Source organism: Musca autumnalis, unplaced genomic scaffold (assembly GCF_047663935.1).
Source record: "Musca autumnalis isolate F117 unplaced genomic scaffold, ASM4766393v1 scaffold_1, whole genome shotgun sequence".
Taxonomy (NCBI): Eukaryota; Metazoa; Arthropoda; class Insecta; order Diptera; family Muscidae; genus Musca; species Musca autumnalis.
The window spans coordinates 299671724-299693100 of record NW_027411644.1 but is presented as its reverse complement, the minus strand read 5'-3'; the positions used below and the strand labels follow the sequence as shown (position 1 = coordinate 299693100).

Genomic DNA, 21377 nt, shown 5'->3' with positions numbered 1-21377 from the left:
GACTTTATAGGGCCTCCGATGAATATTTCGATGTCACAAACGAATGACAAATTTAATTATACCCTTCATAATATGGTGGGGGGTATAATAAAATAATTCGAATTACAAATGGAATAATTCGAACTACAACTAGAATATTTCGTGTTACAAATAAAATAATTCGAATTACAAATAAAATAATTCGAATTACAAATAAAATAATTCGAATTACAAATGAAATAATTTGAATCGTAAATAGAATAATTCGAAATTCAAATGGAATAATTCCAATTACAAATAAAATGTTACGAATTACAACTAGTATTCTCGAATTACAACTAAAATGATTCGAATTACATCTGAAAAAGGTGTAGAACGGTACCTCTCGATTTTCGGTATTTTGAAGGTTGTGGCCTCAATATCCCACCGAAATGGCTGACATTTGGTATTTACTCTCTGCTGGGGGAATATAACTTTCCACCCGTCAGTGGAATAATTAGTCCCACTGTTCACTATACCTAGAAACTTCCAAAACTTCTTTTGTCACTTTCGAAAATGCTATTTATTTAAAAAAGATTTTTTTGGTATACGTATTCATTTCTTATTCTTGAAAATTTAATTAAGCCATAGTCTTATCTGCAATTATATTCATATCCCAGGCGAAACATGCAATCGGTCCGATTTCTTTATCCACTAATGATATTTGTACAGATGTCCTTGTTTCGGGGAAATATGCATCGATATCTAACTTCATAACATAAATAGCTTTTTCGTCCTTAGCAATCGGACAGGTTTTGCCATCCAACAAATTGTCACATACATTGGCTGTATTTCCACTTAATTCGAATGGTATGGAAATGCCCATCATTTTCATAATAGCTTGAGCATATAATTGTTCCGTATTGTCTTTGGCTAATAAAGAAAAAAAAACGTAAAATTCAGTTACAACTTATTTTCTTTGCAAATGACGTATTATTTTTTACCTGAAACAAATTCAATATTCATCACAGCTGTGGTTCCCTTGACCACGTTGCAGGGGAGATCATTGCAGCCACTGATTTCCACATTCAAAGGCAAAGGTACACCATTTCCACCTGGAAAAAAGGAATAAAGAGAATAAAGGAGAATGTAAGTTATTGGAACAACCATATATACTTTATCATGCACTATAATGACACAAAATATATGGTTGATCCAACTATATATATTTTTATATATCTATTTAGCTTATGTGGATTATCCTATGACTGTTGACTGCCTGGTAAGTCATTCCGCTTGTATGTCCATTTAATACTTACAACTTTTCACTTCTGTTGCAGAAGTACAAGCTACGAAGAGGATACACACTACTATTAAGGACTTTATCATTTTTCTTTATTTCTTCAGTTTATTTAGCAATACTTTGGAACTAATAGCTTAATAAAATCTTTTTTCAATATTTATATATTCACAACATGCTTCAGAGTTAGAGCTAATCATCATTTTTAACCGATATATGAACGTGAGATAGGTTATTCGAGATAATTGTACAGGTGTTCTTTTTTTGTAGTTATTTTTGTGAGAGTTCACAGGTGTTCGATTTGTATGTTGGCAAAAGTCAAAATGTATTTTAGTTGTGATAAGAGACATTAAAAGAATGAATGATGAATTTGAAATTTTTATAGTTAAAGGCCATTCCTATGATTCATTGAAAGGAAATATTTTGAGGTTCCACAATAAGTATAAGTAAATAAGTGAATTCGGTGTTAAGTTTGAAAGGTCTTAAGGTTTTTATACCCTCAAACATATGGAAGAATGTGGATTATTTTGTACGGATGTTTTTTATACTCCCAGCCGATCAATAATGCCTGTTATGGAAATAATGGGTTTGGACTGCAAGTATGTTTGAACGAAATCCGCTTCAAAACCTGCTCCGCTCTTTGCTCGAACAGATCAACTGATTTCGTCCAAACTTTGCACCTCGTAACGTTTGTGCAAATTAAGATTATGTTTGATCTGTCCTTTCGGGTGTCTCCCCCGAGAAAAATTCAAATTCGTTCGCTAAAATTATGCGCAGAATAACCCTCGAAGGGAATAACCGCTTCAATCCAAACATTGTGCATCGTAATAAAGGGCGATCCATTTATAGGTTCTTACTTTCTTTAAAGAAAAAAAAAAAAAACACAGAAAAATCAAATTGAATCATTTATCATTCGATGACATTTATTTTTTGCAGATTATGTCTAACATATATTGGCCGAAACAACGTCTCAGACGGTCCATCCGTTGAGTCCAATTTTCAATAACTCGTTAAAGCTTTTCGACTGTCGATCGTCTGATGTTTTCTCCAAGACTGGAATCGAAGCGGCTTTATTCGCATACAATGTTGGCTTTACATATTCTCACAGAAAAAAGTCTAACAGAATGATATGAGACGATCATGGTGGCCAATCGACTGGTCCAAAACGTGCTCACCGAAGTGTTCTTTCAATAAATTCATTTATGCGATGTGTGGGAAGTGGTGCCGTTTTTTTTGAAACCAAATGTCGCCGAGGTTACTAGCTTCAATTTCAGACATCAAATAGTCGGTTGTCACGGCGTAATAACGGTCGCCATTGACGATGAAGTCCTAACCGGCATCATTTTGAAGAAATAGGGTCCGACGACTCCACCGACCCATTAGCCGTTATTTTTTCTGGATGAAGTGGCAGCTCTTGAATCTCTTGAAACTGCTTTTCTTCCCAAAAGCCTATAAATCACTGAACAACATTAGGCTCGAAACACTCTCCCACATAACGCGAATTTTCGTAATAAAGTTGAACGATTTGTTTACGTTGTAGAGGCGTAAGCTTTTCCATTATAAAATGTCGAACAGTACTAAACAAAAATAACATGAACACGTGACACGACTCAGGCGTGATGTAAAAAAAAGTCTGTTGAAAAATACCTCTTGTTGGATCACCCGTTATTTTCTTCTACGTATAGAGCTAGAATATGTACTTTATCGATGACCCGTTTATTCATATTAAAAAAACTATGAGACAGGATGATTAAGAGGATATTTACTACCATTTGAGCACTACTTCTTTCATCTCTACCTTGATTACAAAGTGACTGTGGAGAACTTTGTTGGTCCAATTAATCCTCTAAATTTTTCCAACCAAAACTTCTTCTCATATAGTCCATCTAGCCTTCTTGTTTTTTCTTCAAGTGAGAAGTCATTCTTGTAATCGAAAAGATCCATTGTACTCCTTTGAAAGACCCTGTGGTCTTCTATCAGATATTCTACATAATATCAATAAAAATACTACTTTTCGCTTTATGCCCTAGACAGACGGAAACGTTAATTTGCATTAAGATGTGCATTTAATTTTACCCTGAAAGGCGGCAGTTTCTGCATTTGCCGATATGTGAATCCATAATGAAGTTATAGCTCTTTAAATATGAAAAATATTTCACAGGTAATCTAAGGCGATAATCATATGAAAATAAGGCGACATTTAAAATAACATTTTCTGAAAAATTTGTTGATAATACTAAAAGTTTTGGATGGGGATTTGATGAGTGGGCTATAAATATAACGTTTTAGTACAAAAAGTTGGTCAATGTACCGTTATCAAGAAATCAAAATTTAAATTTGATAAAAAAAAAAAAAATTCAAAATTCTTAATATTTAGTAGAGCAGATCTTTTGATTGCCACCTATTGCCACCTTGGCTCCTGTTTCCCGTTAATTGGACATATCTTCCAAATCAAAATGTGTAAAAACATTCTGCCCATCCGTGCAACCTTCTGAGATATATCGGTTCAGATTTTATATAGCCCCCATATACAAGTTAACAACATAATTGTTCCCACATCATAATAAATGCTTACAACACTATAAATCCTTCTCACAGTCAGTTAATGCAATAACAACGGATCAGGTTACAACACGCGCAGCCAAAATATGGAACATGAGCTAGCATAAATAACTGTAACGTATTCCCAAGCCTGGAGGTAGCAGTAAACGTTCCCAGCTCATCGTATGACTAGTGGCTTGATCGTTGAGAAATGCGAATGTCATCAAAATATGTAAAATTAACAGCTAACATTTAGAGTTAAGTAGATTTAAGTTTTTAGTCGCAAATTGGTATCAATAAAGACAGGCGGCATAAAAACCGCCCCGGTTATCTTAAAAAAAAAAAAAACAAATTCATTAAAAGACTTTTTAATTTACATATATATTTTCCCAATTTTGCTACAACTCGTTCAATTTTGATCGAATAGCCTTAAAATTTAGTATGTGTTATTTTCTTAGGATCCTGAGTAGCTCTACCGATTTTAGCAAAAATCGGTTCAGATTTGGATATAACCCCTATATATATCTTTCCCCGATTTTGCTATAATTCGCTAAATTTTTGATGAATAGCCTTCAAATTTAACATGTAATATTTTCTTAGGCCCCTGAGTAGCTCAACCGATTTTCACAAAAATCGGTTCAGATTTGGATATAGACCCCATATATATCTTTCCCCGATTTTGCTATAACTCGGTCAATTTTGATCGAATAGCCTTCAAATTTAATATGTAATATTTTCTTAGGCCCCTGAGTAGGTCTACCGATTTTCAAAGAAATCGGTTCATATTTGGATATAGGCCCCATATATATATTTTCCCGATAAGAATGCGAGTATTTCTATCGCATGGTTGTGACTACACCGGGTAATGTGCGATAGAAAATGCTTGCTGGGATGATGTTTATTATAGCTGTGTTCCTTTACTTACCTGAGGTTACCATTTTTGCCATTTGTTACCATTTTTAACCTGCAAAGCGTTCCTTAACCCCGAAAAGTGGCAAAACTGGAAGCAATTTATAAGAGAGTGAGAGAGGAGAGAGAGCGAAAATGGCTTTCTCTTCTACCACAGGCTACCAGCAAAATTTCTGCAGGTAAAAAATGGCAGAACAGATTTTTCGACTTTTGTTTGACGATTATTTCACAATGAAGAAGAAAATGGACGAAAAACAGAAGAAAAAGTCGAACGCTGACAAAACTAAATTAAAAACTGTGAAATAAAATACGAAAATTGATTTTTTATGTTTCTTTTTGACATTGCTGCCAGATCTACCATTTTCCGTTCCTTTACTTTTCTAGTAAAAATGTTCATGAGAGAGCAATTTCGAGCAATTTTGACACTTTTCTCTTTTACCACTCTTACCATTAAAAAAGTAAAGGAACAAAGCTTATTTGTTTTCATTCACTTATGGGGTTTCTACACTGTATGTTTTTTACATATTCATGCATAGCAACTGTCACTATTTTTCGCCCATATGTAATTCCTTCTGCACGGCAAAATTGTATTTTTCATTCGTTTTCTGTTGTTTTTTATTTGTATCGCGTACAAACAAAACAGCTGTTTACGTTTGGTTGTACGGACGAGAATAGAGCGCGTTCAATTCGAAAAATATACATATGTATGCACATAACACTTCGATGCATTGAAATGTCTGTATGGTTCACACCATGTCACAGTGGATCCACTTGTATGGAGAAAGTGGCCAAAAATATTTAGAGTGTAAAAATCAAGCCAGTGCACAGTGGTCCCACTTGTATGGGAAGGAGCCACAAAAATATTTATAATCGTCGGATCAGTCTGATTTTTTCAGTATATGCTAAAAATAAGTAAAAAATACTTTAGCCAAAAAATCATCAATTTAGGTCAAGTTTTTCATATAGTCCCCATGTAGCGGTACCACCCGATTTCAGGTATTTTGAAGCTTTTATCTACATTTTAGGCCCTAATTGGCTGTACTTTGGTATTTGGGGTTTCCAATGGTCAAAAACCTTCTGCGCCAAAAATTGAGGTCTTAGGTCCAGGTTTCGGTATAGCCCTCATATTACGGTACCTCCCGATTTCAGGTATTTTGAAGATTTTATCAACATTTTCGGCCCGAATTGGTTGTAATTTGCCATTTGGAGTTCTCAATGATCAAAAACCTTCTGCACCAAAAATTGTGGTCTTAGCTCCAGGTTTCGGTATAGCCCTCATATTACGGTACCTCCCTATTTCAGTAATTTAGAGTTTTTTATCTACATTTTCGGTTCGACTTGGTTGTAATTTGCTATGTGGAGTTCTTAGAGGTCAAAAAACGTCTCCGTCTGGTATCGTGGACAGGAAAGGAAACAATACAATAATATACTAATGTAAAAATACTCTCAAAAATAGATCACAAAACAAAAATGTCTAAATCTTTAAAGACAAAAATCAAAACAAACAATTAAAACACAAAACAAAGAAGAAACTGAGAATAAAGTAATACGGCATATTCACTGAAACGACCAGAGGCATCATCAGTATTTTTAATGGAACCAAATTTTTTGTAAACATCACACTATTTCAAACATTCTTCAAAAAAAGTGGAGAGTGGCGAAGTATGTCGAAGTTAGTAAAACTCAACCAACTTTAATTTTTAGGAATTGGAATAAAAAATCTGCAAAAAAGTATTATAAAAAATGTGATTTGTAGCACATTTTATGCGAATAATGTGTACACATTTTTATCTAAAAGTAATTAGGAAGCCTTGTACTAAAACTTCCATTTCGTAAAAATAATTTTATCCTTTCAATTTTGAGTTATTTGCCTTGTAAGTAGTTACAATCTTAGTGATGTTTTTAAAGTTTTTAAGAGATCATACGTAAATGTCAACTTCTTCTGTTTTGTTTTGTTAAATACCGTTATAAATTACAAAAACAGTGCTGGAATATTAAAATATGATATGTTTAGAGAAAGGCTGCTGAATTGTCGCAGAGATTTGTTGATATCGATTTTTCGATTTTTGTCGCAGGTTGGGACCAGTGTGCAATGCGCCGGTTACAGTTTTGTGCTGCTGCTTAGAGTGTTTTAAGAAACCACGAGCATAACATTCTCCCCCCTTTCATCTCTGGAGGGGGTATACGGTAAGAATTGTTTTATGCTTTTAATACAAAATGACATGAGTAAAGGGTGCCAACGTGGTGCAATGGTATGCACACCCGCCTTGCACGCTGAAGGTCGTGGGTTCGATTCCCCGGCCAGTCAAACATCAAAATTTTCAACGTTGGCAAAATACCCCTCAGTAATGTTGGCGACATTTCCTGAGTATTTCAGCCACGTAAAACTTCTCTACAAGTGGTGTCTTAGGACACGCCGTTCGGACTCGGTGATAAACTGTAGGTCCCATATCACTGAGCTAATATGAATCGGGGTGCACTCATTGATATGAGAGACGTCTCCCTTGTCCCGTATGGGATGTTTGTGGAACAATTATATATATAAAGGTACCGACTATCTTATGATGCAAAAATAACCTTGGGGAAACAAAACAATCTCCAAAACAACATAAAATCCAACCAATTTAGCGGATTAAAAAAATCAATATTTTTGTATGAAAATTGGTAACATTTTTAATATACATAGGTCTTATAGCGTTCTTCCTGGAAAGCACGTACCGTCAACGTAAGACAAATTTGGAAGAAGAATTCTTCATCCACAGTGCCGGGTTGACGCCAATTATTTGTGCCCGATATAAAACGCAGCACATCCAGGGGATAATCTTGAACACAATGGGCGGCCGTTAATATCCATTCGTTGTCAATGATCACGCCACCACAGAGATGGGAACCAAATATCGATTGTATAGACACCTGATAGGGGGCATAGCCCTCGGGGGCCACATCACCACCTACAATGCGGCCACCCTCGCTTGCTGCGGCCTGATTTTGATAACTGTGATGAATACGTTTAGCCTCAGCTCTGCCACAATTGAGTACAATAAAAATTACCAGTGACAAGTGGCACCACGCCTTTATGGCTCTGCTCACTGGGCCAGCCAACTGCATTATTTTGACACTGGCTACGGTGATGATGATGATGACGAACACAAAATTTTATTTTAAACGTTTTTGTTTTGTGACAGCAAAACGCGTTGTTTTGCTCTAAAATGTGCCATTAATGGCATTACGATCCGTTATTTATGTGTTTACGGTTCAGAGCCAAAATGCCGCCGCCAGCACTGATGCCAATTATGTTAATGTACGTGGTCAGATAACAGAGTTATACGCTAACATATCCATCGAAACCATATTCTAAGGCAGTTTTAATCAGCGACCCACCCTTTATAGTCTGGCACTAAATTACAGCTGATTTTAGTACTGAATAATCTTAAACCCATGACCTACTTTTGAAAATTATTCCCGATATTGGGCGCTGGTGGTCATCATGACTAAAACCTTAGGTCAAATTTAAGTATATGATCGAATTGACATTACAAAATACACTAAGAAAATATGCAGCTAACTAGAATTCCACAACACGCTAAAACCCCATGTTTAGTAAAAATTAAGCTATTACGCCCTCCTTCAAAATCCACTATAATATTTTGCTATATATATATTAGTTTCGCGATATTTGGATATATTTACTTGCACTTAAAATATAGGTTGTACTCACAACAAAAAATATTAGGCAAATGTTCCGAATTTTAAGGCTATTCTTAAGAAGATCGCGTTCGAATGAAACAAAAACGTATATATTTTTAAAAAGGTCCATGCTGTCAGATTTGCCAGATGTTGTACCAAAATTTTGACATTCATTTTTTTTATTTTTGGCCAATGGGTGGATCCACTGTGCATGTGTACAAAATTCAGATTTGAAGAAAACCATTCCTGTCCGTGAAACCTAAAAAAACATAATCCATGACTAATATTCCTCGATAAAATGTCTATTAGGCCACAGTCAAAACCACATTGTAAGAGCTATAATTTTATCAAATAATTGTTGCAATCACAGTTTTGCAATATTCAATAACTAATACTTTTAATACCCATAGTTTATTAAACTTTGAAGAACAACAAAACTTGTACACCTGTTGTAGCGAAAGGTTATTAGGGAATCAAAAAAAATCTAACAACTTTTTTATTACTTTCACCGATAAGAATTTTTTGCAATTAAATGAAAACACTGCAAATAGTTTTTCGTTGTGATTTTGTGGTGATTGTAAATTGACATTGTTGTTGATGCCTTTTTTTTAAATCCCAAAAATACATTACGGATTCTAAACAGTAGTCCACACACACACTTTATCTTATCATGGAAACTAAGTATTTTTTGGTATTTATTCGTATTGAATGAAACACCTGCAATCGATGACTACCCGAATTTTCGAACACACACCTGTTAAAGATTATTTAAGCAATTGAAGTTATCGCAAGAAAATATTAGCCAACTGATTAGAAATAAAAGACTGATATATAAACATTGTTAAAGGTGTTAAGGGAAATAGTCTAAAATCAAATATTTTAGAATAAACATTGTAGAAAATATTAATTACGCAAAACAAAAATCTCAAAAATGAAATTCGTCCTGTTGACAATTGTTGCCTTAATCGCTGTAGCCGGTATTGGCGCCACCGATGTTAAAGAATGTAAGTTGCGATGTAAAATATGAAAGTGATTTTAAAACAATTTAAGTGAAATGTGGTGAAGAAGAAGATAATTCGATATGCTGCGTTTAATTTTTTTTCTTGGAAAATATATAAATTTAAATGTGAAATTGTGAAAGTGGCTAAAATTCCCATAGATCGAATTAATCTCTTTATTATGTTGGACCAAATAATTGTTGAAGAAATTCTCGATTATATTTCTGATAGTTGGTCAAACAAATATTGCATAAAATTCCAAGATTATCTGCAGGACGACCTGATGAATTTCCGAATAATAATTCTCGAAATATCTCCGGCTAAGCTCTGAAAGTCCCACCAAAATAGTTTTTAAAAAATTAAAGAATTTGTTTTTAAATTTATTTATTATCTATATAACTTAAAAATAATATAAAATATGTTTTCAAAATTCAAGTTTTGTCTCTGAATGTTACAAAAGAATTTTTACAAAACTCCTTGAAAAATATTATTTAAAAATATAACTTACAACATTCAATTATATTTTCAACCTTTTCGTGTATAAAAACAACATTGTTCCACAACATCCCGTACGGCACAAGAGAGACTTCTCTCACGTATATTCTTCAACTCTCTAATTGTTTTCAATTTTTTTTTCATTTCCAGGTAAAAAAGGCCAACCCTTCCCACTTAGTGTTGAGGTGGTGGGTTGCGATGAAATGCCCTGCAATGTTGTCAAGGGTACCACAGCTGTTATGCATGTCCATTTTGTTGGAAGTAAGTCAATATACCTTTTTCTGATGTGATAACATCTATTCTAAGTTAAATATCCTTCTTTCTTTGTCCTTCAGCCAAAGATAATATTCGCAAATTAAATGCCGTTGTCCATGCCACCACATTGGGTATCACTGTACCCTATGAATTGCCCGAAGAAGTAGCCAATGTTTGTGACAATCTCATGTATGGTGCCACCTGTCCCATTGACAAGACCGAAGATGTTGTTTACGCTTTCAACTTTTATGTTGAATCACATTATCCAGAGATCTCCGTTGCTGTTCAAGTTTCATTGGAAGATGAGGAGGGCGATTCCATTGCTTGTTTCGTATGTAACATTAAGGTGAAGAAGGGTTCAACAAATACTTTCTTATTGGAATAAATGTGAATTATTTAAGTAAATAGTTATTATGTAGTTTACTTTGATTTTAAGATTGTTTATAATATTTAGAACCTAATCCTGCAGTGATTAGCAGAGGCTATTTGATTATATAAATAAATGTATATATATGTATTTGAATATAAGATGTGAGTGCGGTGGAAATATTCTTGAATGAAAGCAATGGACTAAAGGTGGTAACATGTTTTAAAATCGAAGATGAATAACCACCAGCGAAACGAGCGTAACAAATTCGCTATATATAAATTTGTTAGCGTTATACACAAGTTTTGAGACCCTCTGTTCCGAGAAGTAATACCCTAGACAGACGACAACGTTTATTTGCATTGAGATCTGCATTTAATTTTACCCTGACAGGCGGCAGTTTCAGCATTTATGAATCAGCTGATTGTTGGTTAACATGTTTTTTTTTTGTTATTTGCACTGCAAATTTTTGGTTGCCCTGCACTATCCATTCCTTCCCTGTATCATAGCGTGATGAGTTTCTACATAAGATTACATAAAATCTTAATTATAAAGTGATTCGATAAAAAAGCTTCCGCACAAAAAGTTTTTAAAGTTTGTATTTTTCACAACTTTTGACCATTTTTTGAAGTCACTATAAGCAGATATTAAACTGAAAACAAGGTATAAAGGCACATGACACAACCGTTGGTTTCTCACTATTTTACGATTGTATTATTACTTATAAATAATTTTATATTAAACATAACATTATTTCATATATCATACCGCACAAACGGGACCTTTTTCAATATTTAAGTGAAATAGAAGTTATTTTAGTCATTAATAGGCAAAAGGTCATTCATTCGTGCAACAGGAAATATTTTTTTTAGATTTTTTTTCATTTCATAGTATTTTTCCAAAAAAAAAAAAAAGCATTTTTTCAAAGTGGTTTGTGCGGAACCCTTTTTATAATAAAATTGAATGAATGTTATTTTAGGCATTAGTAGGCAAAAGTTCTTTCATTCTCACTACAGGAAATCATTTTTGAGAAAAAAGGTCGAAAAGTCATAACCCTAATGTTGCTACAGTATTGCCATATTAAAATTAGTAAATGCAGTTTAAATTCAGTTCGATTTTGTGCATTAAGAATGTGGATAATGAACGATTTAATTTGAATTAAGGGAGTTAGTGCAAATTAACGCTGCCGTCTGTCTAGGATATTACTCTCTATAATAGAGAGTAATTATGAAGTTAAGCCAATGGGGAAATACTCCAGACTAAAGCAATCATAGAATATCTATCAAAACATTGGTGGCGTTTTTATTGGGAAAGCAGATATTGTCAGATCCAGTTCGGATTTTATGGCCTCACCTAAACCGGGCTGAAACTAATTATATCTCAGCCTTTAGGCTAAAGAGGGTATATACACTTTGATACGACCAAAAATGTGCCTCATCGAAATAATGGTTTTAGACCCCAAGTATGTTTGTACGATATCCGTTTCAGACAATTTTGAGTCGATCTAACAATGTCCGTCTGTCTGTCTGGCTGGTGCGCACGATAACTTTCGAACGGATCAATCGATTCGGTTCAAATTTTGGGTATCGAAATATTTTGTCCAGATTTGATTTAAGTTCGAAGATGGGCCATATCGGTCTACTCCTTCAGGTACCTCCCCCACAAAAGTTCAAAAATGTTCGGAAAAATTGTCCGCACGATAACTCTTGAAGGGAGTAATCGATTTAGTCCCTACTTTGCACATCGTGACATTTCTACCAGACATAGATGAAGTTCCAATATGGACCCTATTGGTCCACTCCTTCGGGTACATCCCACACAAAATTTTGCTTAAGTGCAGTTTAAGGCCTGCTCTCGAATCGCTTTGATTTTTGTTGCGGCCACTTGTATTCACTACCCCCATTACGACGATATAATTTTGTTTAGGAGCAAGTGCATACTTCCTCAGAAATCAGCACGAAAACTGCAAACAACCCATATAATACCATGTGTCGTAGTTGCAGCGCACGATAACTCTCGAACGGATAAACATATTTGGTTCAAATTTTGGGTCTTTCAATATTTTGTCCAACAAAGATCATATCGGTCCACTCCTTCCGGCGAAAAATTTTGAACCTTTTTGGGGAGGTACAAAGGTTAAAAATGTTTCGCCAAGATTGTGGGCATGATAACTTTAGGAGGGAGTAACCGAATTGAGCCAAACTTTGCTATTGGTAATATTACTTTCAGGCATAGATCGGGTTCTAATATGGACTATATCGGTCCACTCATTTGGGTACCTCCCACACAAAATTTGGAAAAAGTATAGTTGAACAACTCCTCTCTGATCGTATTAATTTGTGATGCAGCAGGTTGCACTTGCGGCCCCTGTTACGACGTTGTATTTTGTTCGTGGGCAAGTCCATACTTCCTGAGATAATGACCCAAGAATGTCCAGAAAATCCTACCGGCACCACCTAAGCTGGCTATTGTGTAAAATAACCCTTGAAGAGAGGAATCGATTTAGCTCAAACTTTGTAAATCGTATTATTTCCTACAGATTTGCATTAGGTCCGAATATGTACTACATCGGATCACTCCTACGGGTACACCCTACCCAAAGTTTGGAAAAAAATTCAGTTTAAGGACTCGTCTTTGATCATTCTGAATTTTATTGCAACATGTAGTTTTTTGCGGCCATTTCCATCCTGGAAAATTTTCCGAACAGCTAAAAACCCTACAGAAGTATTGTGTTAACTTGTTTTCGGGTACGTGGCTGAGGGTATATCTCTGTCGGCACAGCTGACTGATACTTTCTTACTTGTTTTTTTTTGTTGCATTTATCGGATCTTTATCTCAGAAACGAATAGGAAGTTTCCTTTAGCAATGTTGTAGCCCTAAAGTATTAGAACTTATCTATTGACATCTCAAGAAAAACTCTGTCTATGGCATCAAAATCGCAATTTTGATGCAATTTTACATAATGTATGGAATTCTGGTCAGTATCAGCTAAACTATTGGGAGCTGAACCAAGTTACCTTTTAAAAAAATCTTCCAAATAATGTCCTCAGCAATTCTTCAGAACATTCTGAAACTCTAAAATGCTTATTTCACGTGGAAAATGCTATTAGAATAAATTATTTCTAAAAATCAGTTTATTACAAACTTATCTACATACCGACACCTCCAAATAATAGTATGCTAAGTCTAAAAAGTGAGTTTTGCAGGAGAAGCTCTCAAAGTTTGGAAATTTTTTTGAACTTCAGTACTATGCTAAGTCAATATTTGTTTATAACTTCTGTTCGGATTGACCGATCATTACCAAAATTAGACAGAATTTAAGTTAAAGGACGTTCGACACCTCCAAATAATAGTTTGCTGATTCTGAAAAGCGAGTTTTGCAGGACAATCTCTAAAAGTTTGGAAATTTCTGTGACCTTCAGTACTAAGTAAATATTTGTTAATAACTTCTGTTCGGATTGTCCGATCATTACCAAAATTTGACAGAATTTAAGTTAAAGGACGTTAAATATAAAAATGTAAAGAACTTGAAAACATGCTAAGTCGACTTAGCATACTATTCTTTGGAGGCGTCGATACTATTGGCAAATTATGGAATTTTTAAGACATATTATAATATTTGAGGCGATAAATGTAGTTTTTGAGTTAATTATTTCTCCAAATAGTTTATTCTTGCCTTATCTACTAATTTGCTTCAGAGGTCAGAAGTAGATTCATTCTCATTGGTTGCAGAGATATAGCCCCGAATTGCTTTAAATAGTTCATACTTAACCATGTTTAGATGGGGCCTTAAAATCCAAGATGGATCTGACACAACAATACCCACCTAGGGTTTTTGTCATTTGCGTCTGTACTTTCAAAAAATTCTCTGTTCAAATTGTTTTCACAAGATTACCTTAGACCAGTAAGGAAAGGATCATAGTCGGGCGGTGCCGACTATATGATACCCTACACCACTGTGAATATCCAAAATATATATAGGAGATATATATCAATTTGAACTGATTTCTATATAATATGGTACACTTATTACTAGACAAAATTCGTTTGGTTCAGCAAATACCTCAAATCGGACTAAAATATATATGGGAGATATATCCAAATCTGAACCGATTTCGATATAATTTGTCATACTTATTTCTAAAACGAATTCAGTCACACATCCCAAATTTCATCAAAATCGGGCCTATATAGCGTGTTTGGTGCAGCAAATACCTCAAATCGGACGAATATATATATAGGGAGCTATATCCAAATCCGAAACGATTTCAATATAATTGGGCACACTTATTTCTAGACAGAGATCAGTCACAAATTCCAAATTTCATCAAAATCGGACGTATATAGCGTGTTTGGTGCAGCAAATACGTCAAATCGGCCGAAAGTATATATGGGAGATATATCCAAATCCCAAATTTCATCAAAATCGGGCCTATATGGCGTGTTTGTTGCAGCAAATATGCAAATCGGACGAAAATAAATGTGGGAACTATATCAAAATCTGAACCGATTTCGATATAAGTTGGCACACTTATTTCTAGACCGAGTTCAGACACATATTCCAAATTTCATCAAAACCGGACGTATATAGCGTGTTTGGTGCAGCAAATACGTCAAATCGGCCGAAAATATATATGAGAGCTATATCCAAATCTGAACCGATTTTCATCAAAAGTAATAGCATTCTTCCTATGGCTAAAAAAATATTCCACAATTTTCAAAATATTCCCCAATAGATGGACAGACGGACTGACGGACATGCATAAATCGACTCAGAAAGTGAATATATTTATATCCCCAAAAGGAACTATGGGTCTATTTCGTTTCCTTTTGTATGTTACATACAAATGCACAACGACATAATACCCCTTACCACAGTGTGCTGTAGGGTATAAAAATAAACCCAAAAAAATTACCTTCTTATATCACCATATATACACACCACGATTCTCGTTTCCATCTCTATCAGTTCCCCTAAACCAATTATAGTACTGACATATAAATACATTAGTACAAATTTCCGAAACCTCCTCCTAATATTTCAAAATTCCTGCTACATCATTTACACAATAACAAATTGTTCCAAATTCTCTACTATTTAGTACTTTTCAAAGTATTCATTTCCAAAATCATGACCATATCTTAAAAGCACATACCAACTGTGACTCTATGAACTCTGACTCAGCTCTGTTCCTACACCCGATACAACATTAATACAGCTTGGTATATTATGCCCAAGAACAACTTCAAAGCTTGCTGGGTCTCAATATTTTCAATATGACACTAATTTTTTGGTTTTTATAAAGTACAATATCTAACAAGTAAAAAAGCGTTAAGTTCGTCCGGGCCGAACTTTTCATACCCTCCACCATAAAATATTCTGAACTAAAATGGAATAATTAGTTTTCATTCCTGTCCCCAACTTTAAGTGGGTACGTTAAAATGTCAGATAATGTACATAAAATGCTTCATTCGGGAGGCTCTTTTTTATGGTGTCTATATCTAACTATGTATGTTGACAATTTTTGGTGGGCTAGATATTGGGAGGTACTGTTATATAGGGGTTATAATAAAACATGGACCTATATTGACAGTTTTTGATTGGAGCCTTTAATGTCAAATAACTCTTAATTCGGTTAAAAATTGCAGCTAGAATCCTCAAAATACCGAAAATCGGTACATAACGTGGGAACTTCAAATGTCATAAACAGCTAGTTTGGAGGTATGTGGGCTATACGAAAATATGAACACTTTTTGTTGCAGAATTTTTGTTGGCTTTTAAATTTCAAATTACAGAAAGTTCGTCCAAAAAATAAAGCTAAGGTACGGAAAATCGGGAGGCTTGTTTTGGGGCTATACCAAAACATGAACCTACGTGGTTAAACATTTTAAGTAAAATCCTCAAAGCACCGAAAATCGGGAAGTATCGTTATATTGGGGCTATTTTGAAAATTGTTGATGCTGATGTGTGGTGACCACTACAACCTTCAAATGTCAAATTACAGTTAGTTCGATTAAAAATTGTAGCTAAAATTGCCAAAACTCGGACCTACGTTCACAATTATTTCGAATATAAGTTTTTTGGTCACTAAGAACCCTAAATATCAAATTATAGCTAATTCGGTCTAGAAATGTAAATTTAAACGTCAAAATACCTGAAATCGGGCGGTAGCGTTATATGGGGGCTATTCTAAAACATGGACCTATGTTCACTAGTTATATAAGTTTATTAACATTAAAGAACCCTAAATGTCAAATTATAGCTACATCGGTCTGAAAATGTAGCTAAAAACGTCAAAATACCGTAAATCAGGGGGTACCGTTATATAGGGGCTATACCAAAACGTGGACCTATGTCCACAACTTTTGTTATATAAGTTTATTGACACTTAAGTACCCTAAATGTCAAATTATAGCTACATCGATCTGAAAATGTAGCTAAAAACGTCAAAATACCGTAAATCGGGGGGTACCGTTATATGGGGGCTATACCAAAACGTGGACCTATGTCCACAACTTCTGTTATATAGGTTTATTGACACTTAAGAACCACAAATGTCAAATTATAGCTAAATCGGTCTGAAAATGTAGCTAAAAACGGCAAAATACCGTAAATCGGGGGTACCGTTATATGGGGGCTATACCAAAACGTGGACCTATGTCGACAACTTTTGTTATATAAGTTTACTGACCCTTAAGAACCCTAAATGTCAAATTATAGCTACATCGGTCTGAATATGTAGCTAAAAACGTCAAAATACCGTAAATCGGGGGGTACCGTTTTATATAAGTTTACTGACCCTTAAGAACCCTAAATGTCAAATTATAGCTACATCGGTCTGAAAATGTAGCTAAAAACGTCAAAATACCGTAAATCGGGGGGTACCGTTATATGGGGGCTATACCAAAACGTGGACCTATGTCCACAACTTTTGTTATATAAGTTTATTGACACTTAAGAACCCTAAATGTCAAATTATAGCTAAATCGGTCTGAAAATGTAGCTAAAAACGGCAAAATACCGTAAATCGGGGGGTACCGTTATATGGGGGCTATACCAAAACATGGACCTATGTCCACAACTTTTGTTATATAAGTTTATTGACCCTTAAGAACCCTAAATGTCAAATTATAGCTACATCGATGTGAAAATGTAGCTAAAAACGTCAAAATACCGTAAATCGGGGGGTACCGTTATATGGGGGCTATACCAAAACGTGGACCGATATAGCCCATCATCGAACTTGACCTGCCTGCAAACAAAATGGAGATAGAACGCTGAAATTTTGGGAAAATGCGTCTTTTCCCAAAATTTCAGCGTTCTATCTCCATTTTTGTGGATGCTAGAGTGATTACCACAGACGGACGGACGGACGGACGTGCACAGATCGACTCAGAATTTTACCCTGATCAAGAATATATATATTTTATAGGGTCGCAAATGAGTATTTCAATGCGTTACAAACGGAAAAACAAACTTAATATACCCTCCATACTATGGTGGAGGGTATAAAAAACGCAAATAAATAAGCAAGGGGTCCGCTTCAACGAGCTATACAAGATATCAACCTTGTAAAAACTGTTTTGACACAATAGGAGGACCTCTGGAAAAATTGTAATCAGATATTTTCTGATGTTTGCGTCCTACCTTGTAATGATTGTACCATGCCTCTATGGTCCCAAAGCCAAAAATATTGGTAAAAATTGGGAAGCTGTTGGTGAGTACTTTCATAATATTTAAACAAAGAACGAATAAATTTGTAAAATTTTTGGGTAATAAAATCAATGTTTGTATGTACAGTTGAACTTCTCTATAACGTAGCACTTGGGGACCGAACAATTATTACGTTATAATAGAGATACCAAGGCAAAATGGTTCATTTAACCTACATACATAAATAAAATTCTGTCAATAATTGTCCAATTTGGGGGTTGACCTTGTATTAGGCAGGGCAGAGTCTGTAAAGAGCAGTGCGAAATAATAGAGGCACTTTAGGTAAACAAGGCAATTTCTTAAGGACATTTAAACTTGACCCCCAAAATCATAGGGAAAACTTTAGTTTACCTTCCTAACATTATTTTCCTGAATGAACCTGCACCAAAAATTAAAATTGCAATTCCCCTTCTAGAGTTAATGGGGCTAAAAAACCATATGGACCCAGAATCAAACATAATGCCCCATAAAGACCTCCAATATATTGCAAATATCAATAATATTTGTGATTGTGAAGAAAATGTGCTAAACTATTATCAATAATAAGAAAACATCAAAATCCGTCGAAAAAAGTTAATATTTTTATGATTTTAGATCAAAAAAATGGGAGGTCCTGTAAGGAATATTACCCTTTGTAGCTCCTCTGCTCCAATAAACGAGCAAATAATGGATTGCTATCAGCTCTAACAGATCTTAGGTGTTATTTAAGAACAGCCCAAAACAATTTATGGGTACAGAAATCACAAATACTTAACATAAAGACGGAATATGTTTACACGTAATCGTGGATGAACGCGTGGGTTGGCCTATGGCTGAACATGTTCCTTGACAGGTGGTATAAAATTTATTTAATTTGAACGGACAGCTTCGGATATCATTCTCATTCACCACTGGTAGCCTGGACATTTAATAAAGCTAACCTCGATGTTTTATAAGGCCTGAAATAATCAGCAATAACGGAGGTAGCCAGAGATGGGTATTCATCATGAACTGTTATAAACATACTTGGTCTTTGTGTTTAAGATTCGTGATTTCTGTACCCATAAATTGTTTTAGACCGTTCTTAAATAACACCTAAGATCTGTTAGAGTTCATAATAATCCATTATTTACTCGTTTATTGGAGCAGAGGAGCTACAAAGCGTAATATTCCTTACATTACATCCCATTTTTTTGCTCTAAAATGATAAAAATATCAACTTTATTCGACCGGTTTTTTATGTTTTCTTATTTTTGAAAGTAGTTTATTGATATTTGGAAGTAGTTTTATTGATATTTGGAATATATTGGAGGTCTTTATGGGGCATTATCTTTGATTCTGGGCCCACATGGGTTTTCAGCCCCATTAACTCTAGAAGGGGAATTAAAATTTTAATTTTTGGTGCAGGTTCATTCAGGAAAATAATTTTAGGAAGGAAAGCTAAACTTTTCCCTATGATTTTGGCGATCAAGTTTAAATTTCCTTAAGAAATTGCCTAATTTACCTAAAGTGGCTCTATTATTTCGCACAGCTCTTTACAGGCTCTGCACTGCCTAATACAAGGTCGACACCCAAATTGGACAAATGTTGACTGAATTCTATTTATGGGATAATGTTCGACTATAAAAATGCAATTTGCGCCATTAAACACTTTTCAGAAGTGATTTAGAAACTTTTAATACGTTATAACTTCTGTGGCACTATTATTTCGCACATCAGTGTATGTATTAAAGAAACAAACGTTTGTTTATGAATAAACTTAAATTTATTTTTTTTAGGAGTGAACTAAGAAATGATTTTCATTTCTTTTTGATTTTGTCACTTTGCTTAATCCAAGTCTTTAAAATGAGCAATGGAAGAAAACATATGACGGCGAACATTGTTTTGATACTCCAAAAAAGGGATAATTCATAGTTAGTGTCGCAATCGACATTAAAATGGTCTTCAATTGTAACATCTTCAATATTATTTCTGTAGACGCTATTTTTGTCTTCTATAGCCGGCCTTTTTTAAAACAATGGTTTGTTGTTTTCCTTTAGGTGTCTAATTTCCGAGCAACTAGGTACGCATTGAAAATGTAACATATTTTGAAGCAATTTTCATTTCAAGAGCGTTGATGAATATGTTTTATTTCTCATTTACTGTGTAAACTTCTATAAAAAAGTTTGCTAAATTTTATTTATTTATTTTATTTCGTTATAGTGAGATTATTTTCTGTGAGAATTCGCACTTGTGCAATATAAACACTTGGTTATAGGGAAGTTCGTTATAGAGAGGTTTAAATAGATAAAAGTAATTATGGAGAAACAAATTGTTAAAGGGAAGTTTGTTATAGAGAAGTTCGACTGTATTCGAAATTGAGAAAACAAAACAAAAAGGGAGGAGGGGAAATCAAAGGACACATTTTCCGTAGAGGACAACATATTAAGTAAGTAATACTACTATAACTCTGGGTATGCATATTTTCCACGTTTTCACGTGTTTCCAACTACTGTGCGTATATCAGTATAAAGAAAATAGTGATAAGATTATTACAATTATAAACTATTGCATACCTTAAGGCGTCACCGCAAAATGTTCTAACGACGTATGACGTATTTTTTTATTTAAGTTTTATTCGAAAATATAAACCAAGATATACATACCTTTAGCCCAAGCATGGTCACATTTGGCACGGCGGTGCCGATGATTTTCGGCAATTTACACGCACACGACTCGAATCCACAGAAAGAGCGTACAAAAGAGAATGAATGTTTTGATTTGTTATTGTTTTATAGCTAGCGTGAATACAAACTTACTAACACACTGTTATAAGTTGCGAGTTCATGAGTTCGAAACTTTTCGATAAAATGGTGTGCACGATAACTCCCGAAGACAGTTACCGATTTGGTTCATGCTTTGCACATCGTAATATTTATGCGAGACAACAAAATTTCGAAAAAAGTGCGGTTTAAGAGATTCTCTCGAATTGCTTTAATTTTTGTTTTAGCAACTTATATTCGCTGCCCCCATTACGGCGGTACAAGTTTTTTTCAGGGGCAAGTCCATACGTACTGAAAAAATGGTCCGATAGCTGTAAAAACCATCTGTGTGTGGCTAGAGCGCACGATAACTCTCAAACGGATGAACCGATTTCCAAAATTTGGCCTTGGTAACATTATGTAGGTTTAATCT

At 34.6% G+C, this 21377-nt stretch overlaps 2 protein-coding genes across 2 annotated transcripts; one reads left to right on the top strand and one right to left on the bottom strand.

Moving 5' to 3' along the window:
- Positions 1-598: 598 nt before the first annotated feature.
- Positions 599-1380, bottom strand: LOC141392308 (NPC intracellular cholesterol transporter 2-like). Its single transcript, XM_073965262.1, has 3 exons — positions 1278-1380; positions 963-1073; positions 599-891 (listed from the first exon to the last, which is right to left on the bottom strand). The coding sequence occupies exons 1-3, from the start codon at positions 1345-1347 to the stop codon at positions 599-601; spliced, it is 474 nt and encodes a 157-aa protein (XP_073821363.1). The 5' UTR covers positions 1348-1380.
- A 7875-nt stretch (positions 1381-9255) lies between these two features.
- On the top strand, positions 9256-10546 carry Npc2e (Niemann-Pick type C-2e). The gene is made up of 3 exons (XM_073964288.1): positions 9256-9399; positions 10039-10149; positions 10224-10546. Exons 1-3 carry the CDS (start codon positions 9327-9329, stop codon positions 10526-10528), a joined length of 489 nt encoding a protein of 162 aa, XP_073820389.1. The 5' UTR covers positions 9256-9326; the 3' UTR covers positions 10529-10546.
- Positions 10547-21377: the final 10831 nt, after the last annotated feature.

What these genes read in the sequence shown, in the direction of transcription:
- LOC141392308 (XM_073965262.1), bottom strand. Translation starts at nt 1,347, where the DNA reads ATGATAAAGTCCTTAATAGTAGTGTGTATCCTCTTCGTAGCTTGTACT. An exon ending in TGCAACAGAAGTGAAAAGTT is followed by an intron (nt 1,074 to 1,277) that starts GTAAGTATTAAA and finishes CCTTTTTTCCAG; the next exon opens with GTGGAAATGGTGTACCTTTG. An exon ending in GAATATTGAATTTGTTTCAG is followed by an intron (nt 892 to 962) that starts GTAAAAAATAAT and finishes TTTCTTTATTAG; the next exon opens with CCAAAGACAATACGGAACAA.
- Npc2e (XM_073964288.1), top strand. Translation starts at nt 9,327, where the DNA reads ATGAAATTCGTCCTGTTGACAATTGTTGCCTTAATCGCTGTAGCCGGT. An exon ending in CGCCACCGATGTTAAAGAAT is followed by an intron (nt 9,400 to 10,038) that starts GTAAGTTGCGAT and finishes TTTCATTTCCAG; the next exon opens with GTAAAAAAGGCCAACCCTTC. An exon ending in GCATGTCCATTTTGTTGGAA is followed by an intron (nt 10,150 to 10,223) that starts GTAAGTCAATAT and finishes TTTGTCCTTCAG; the next exon opens with CCAAAGATAATATTCGCAAA.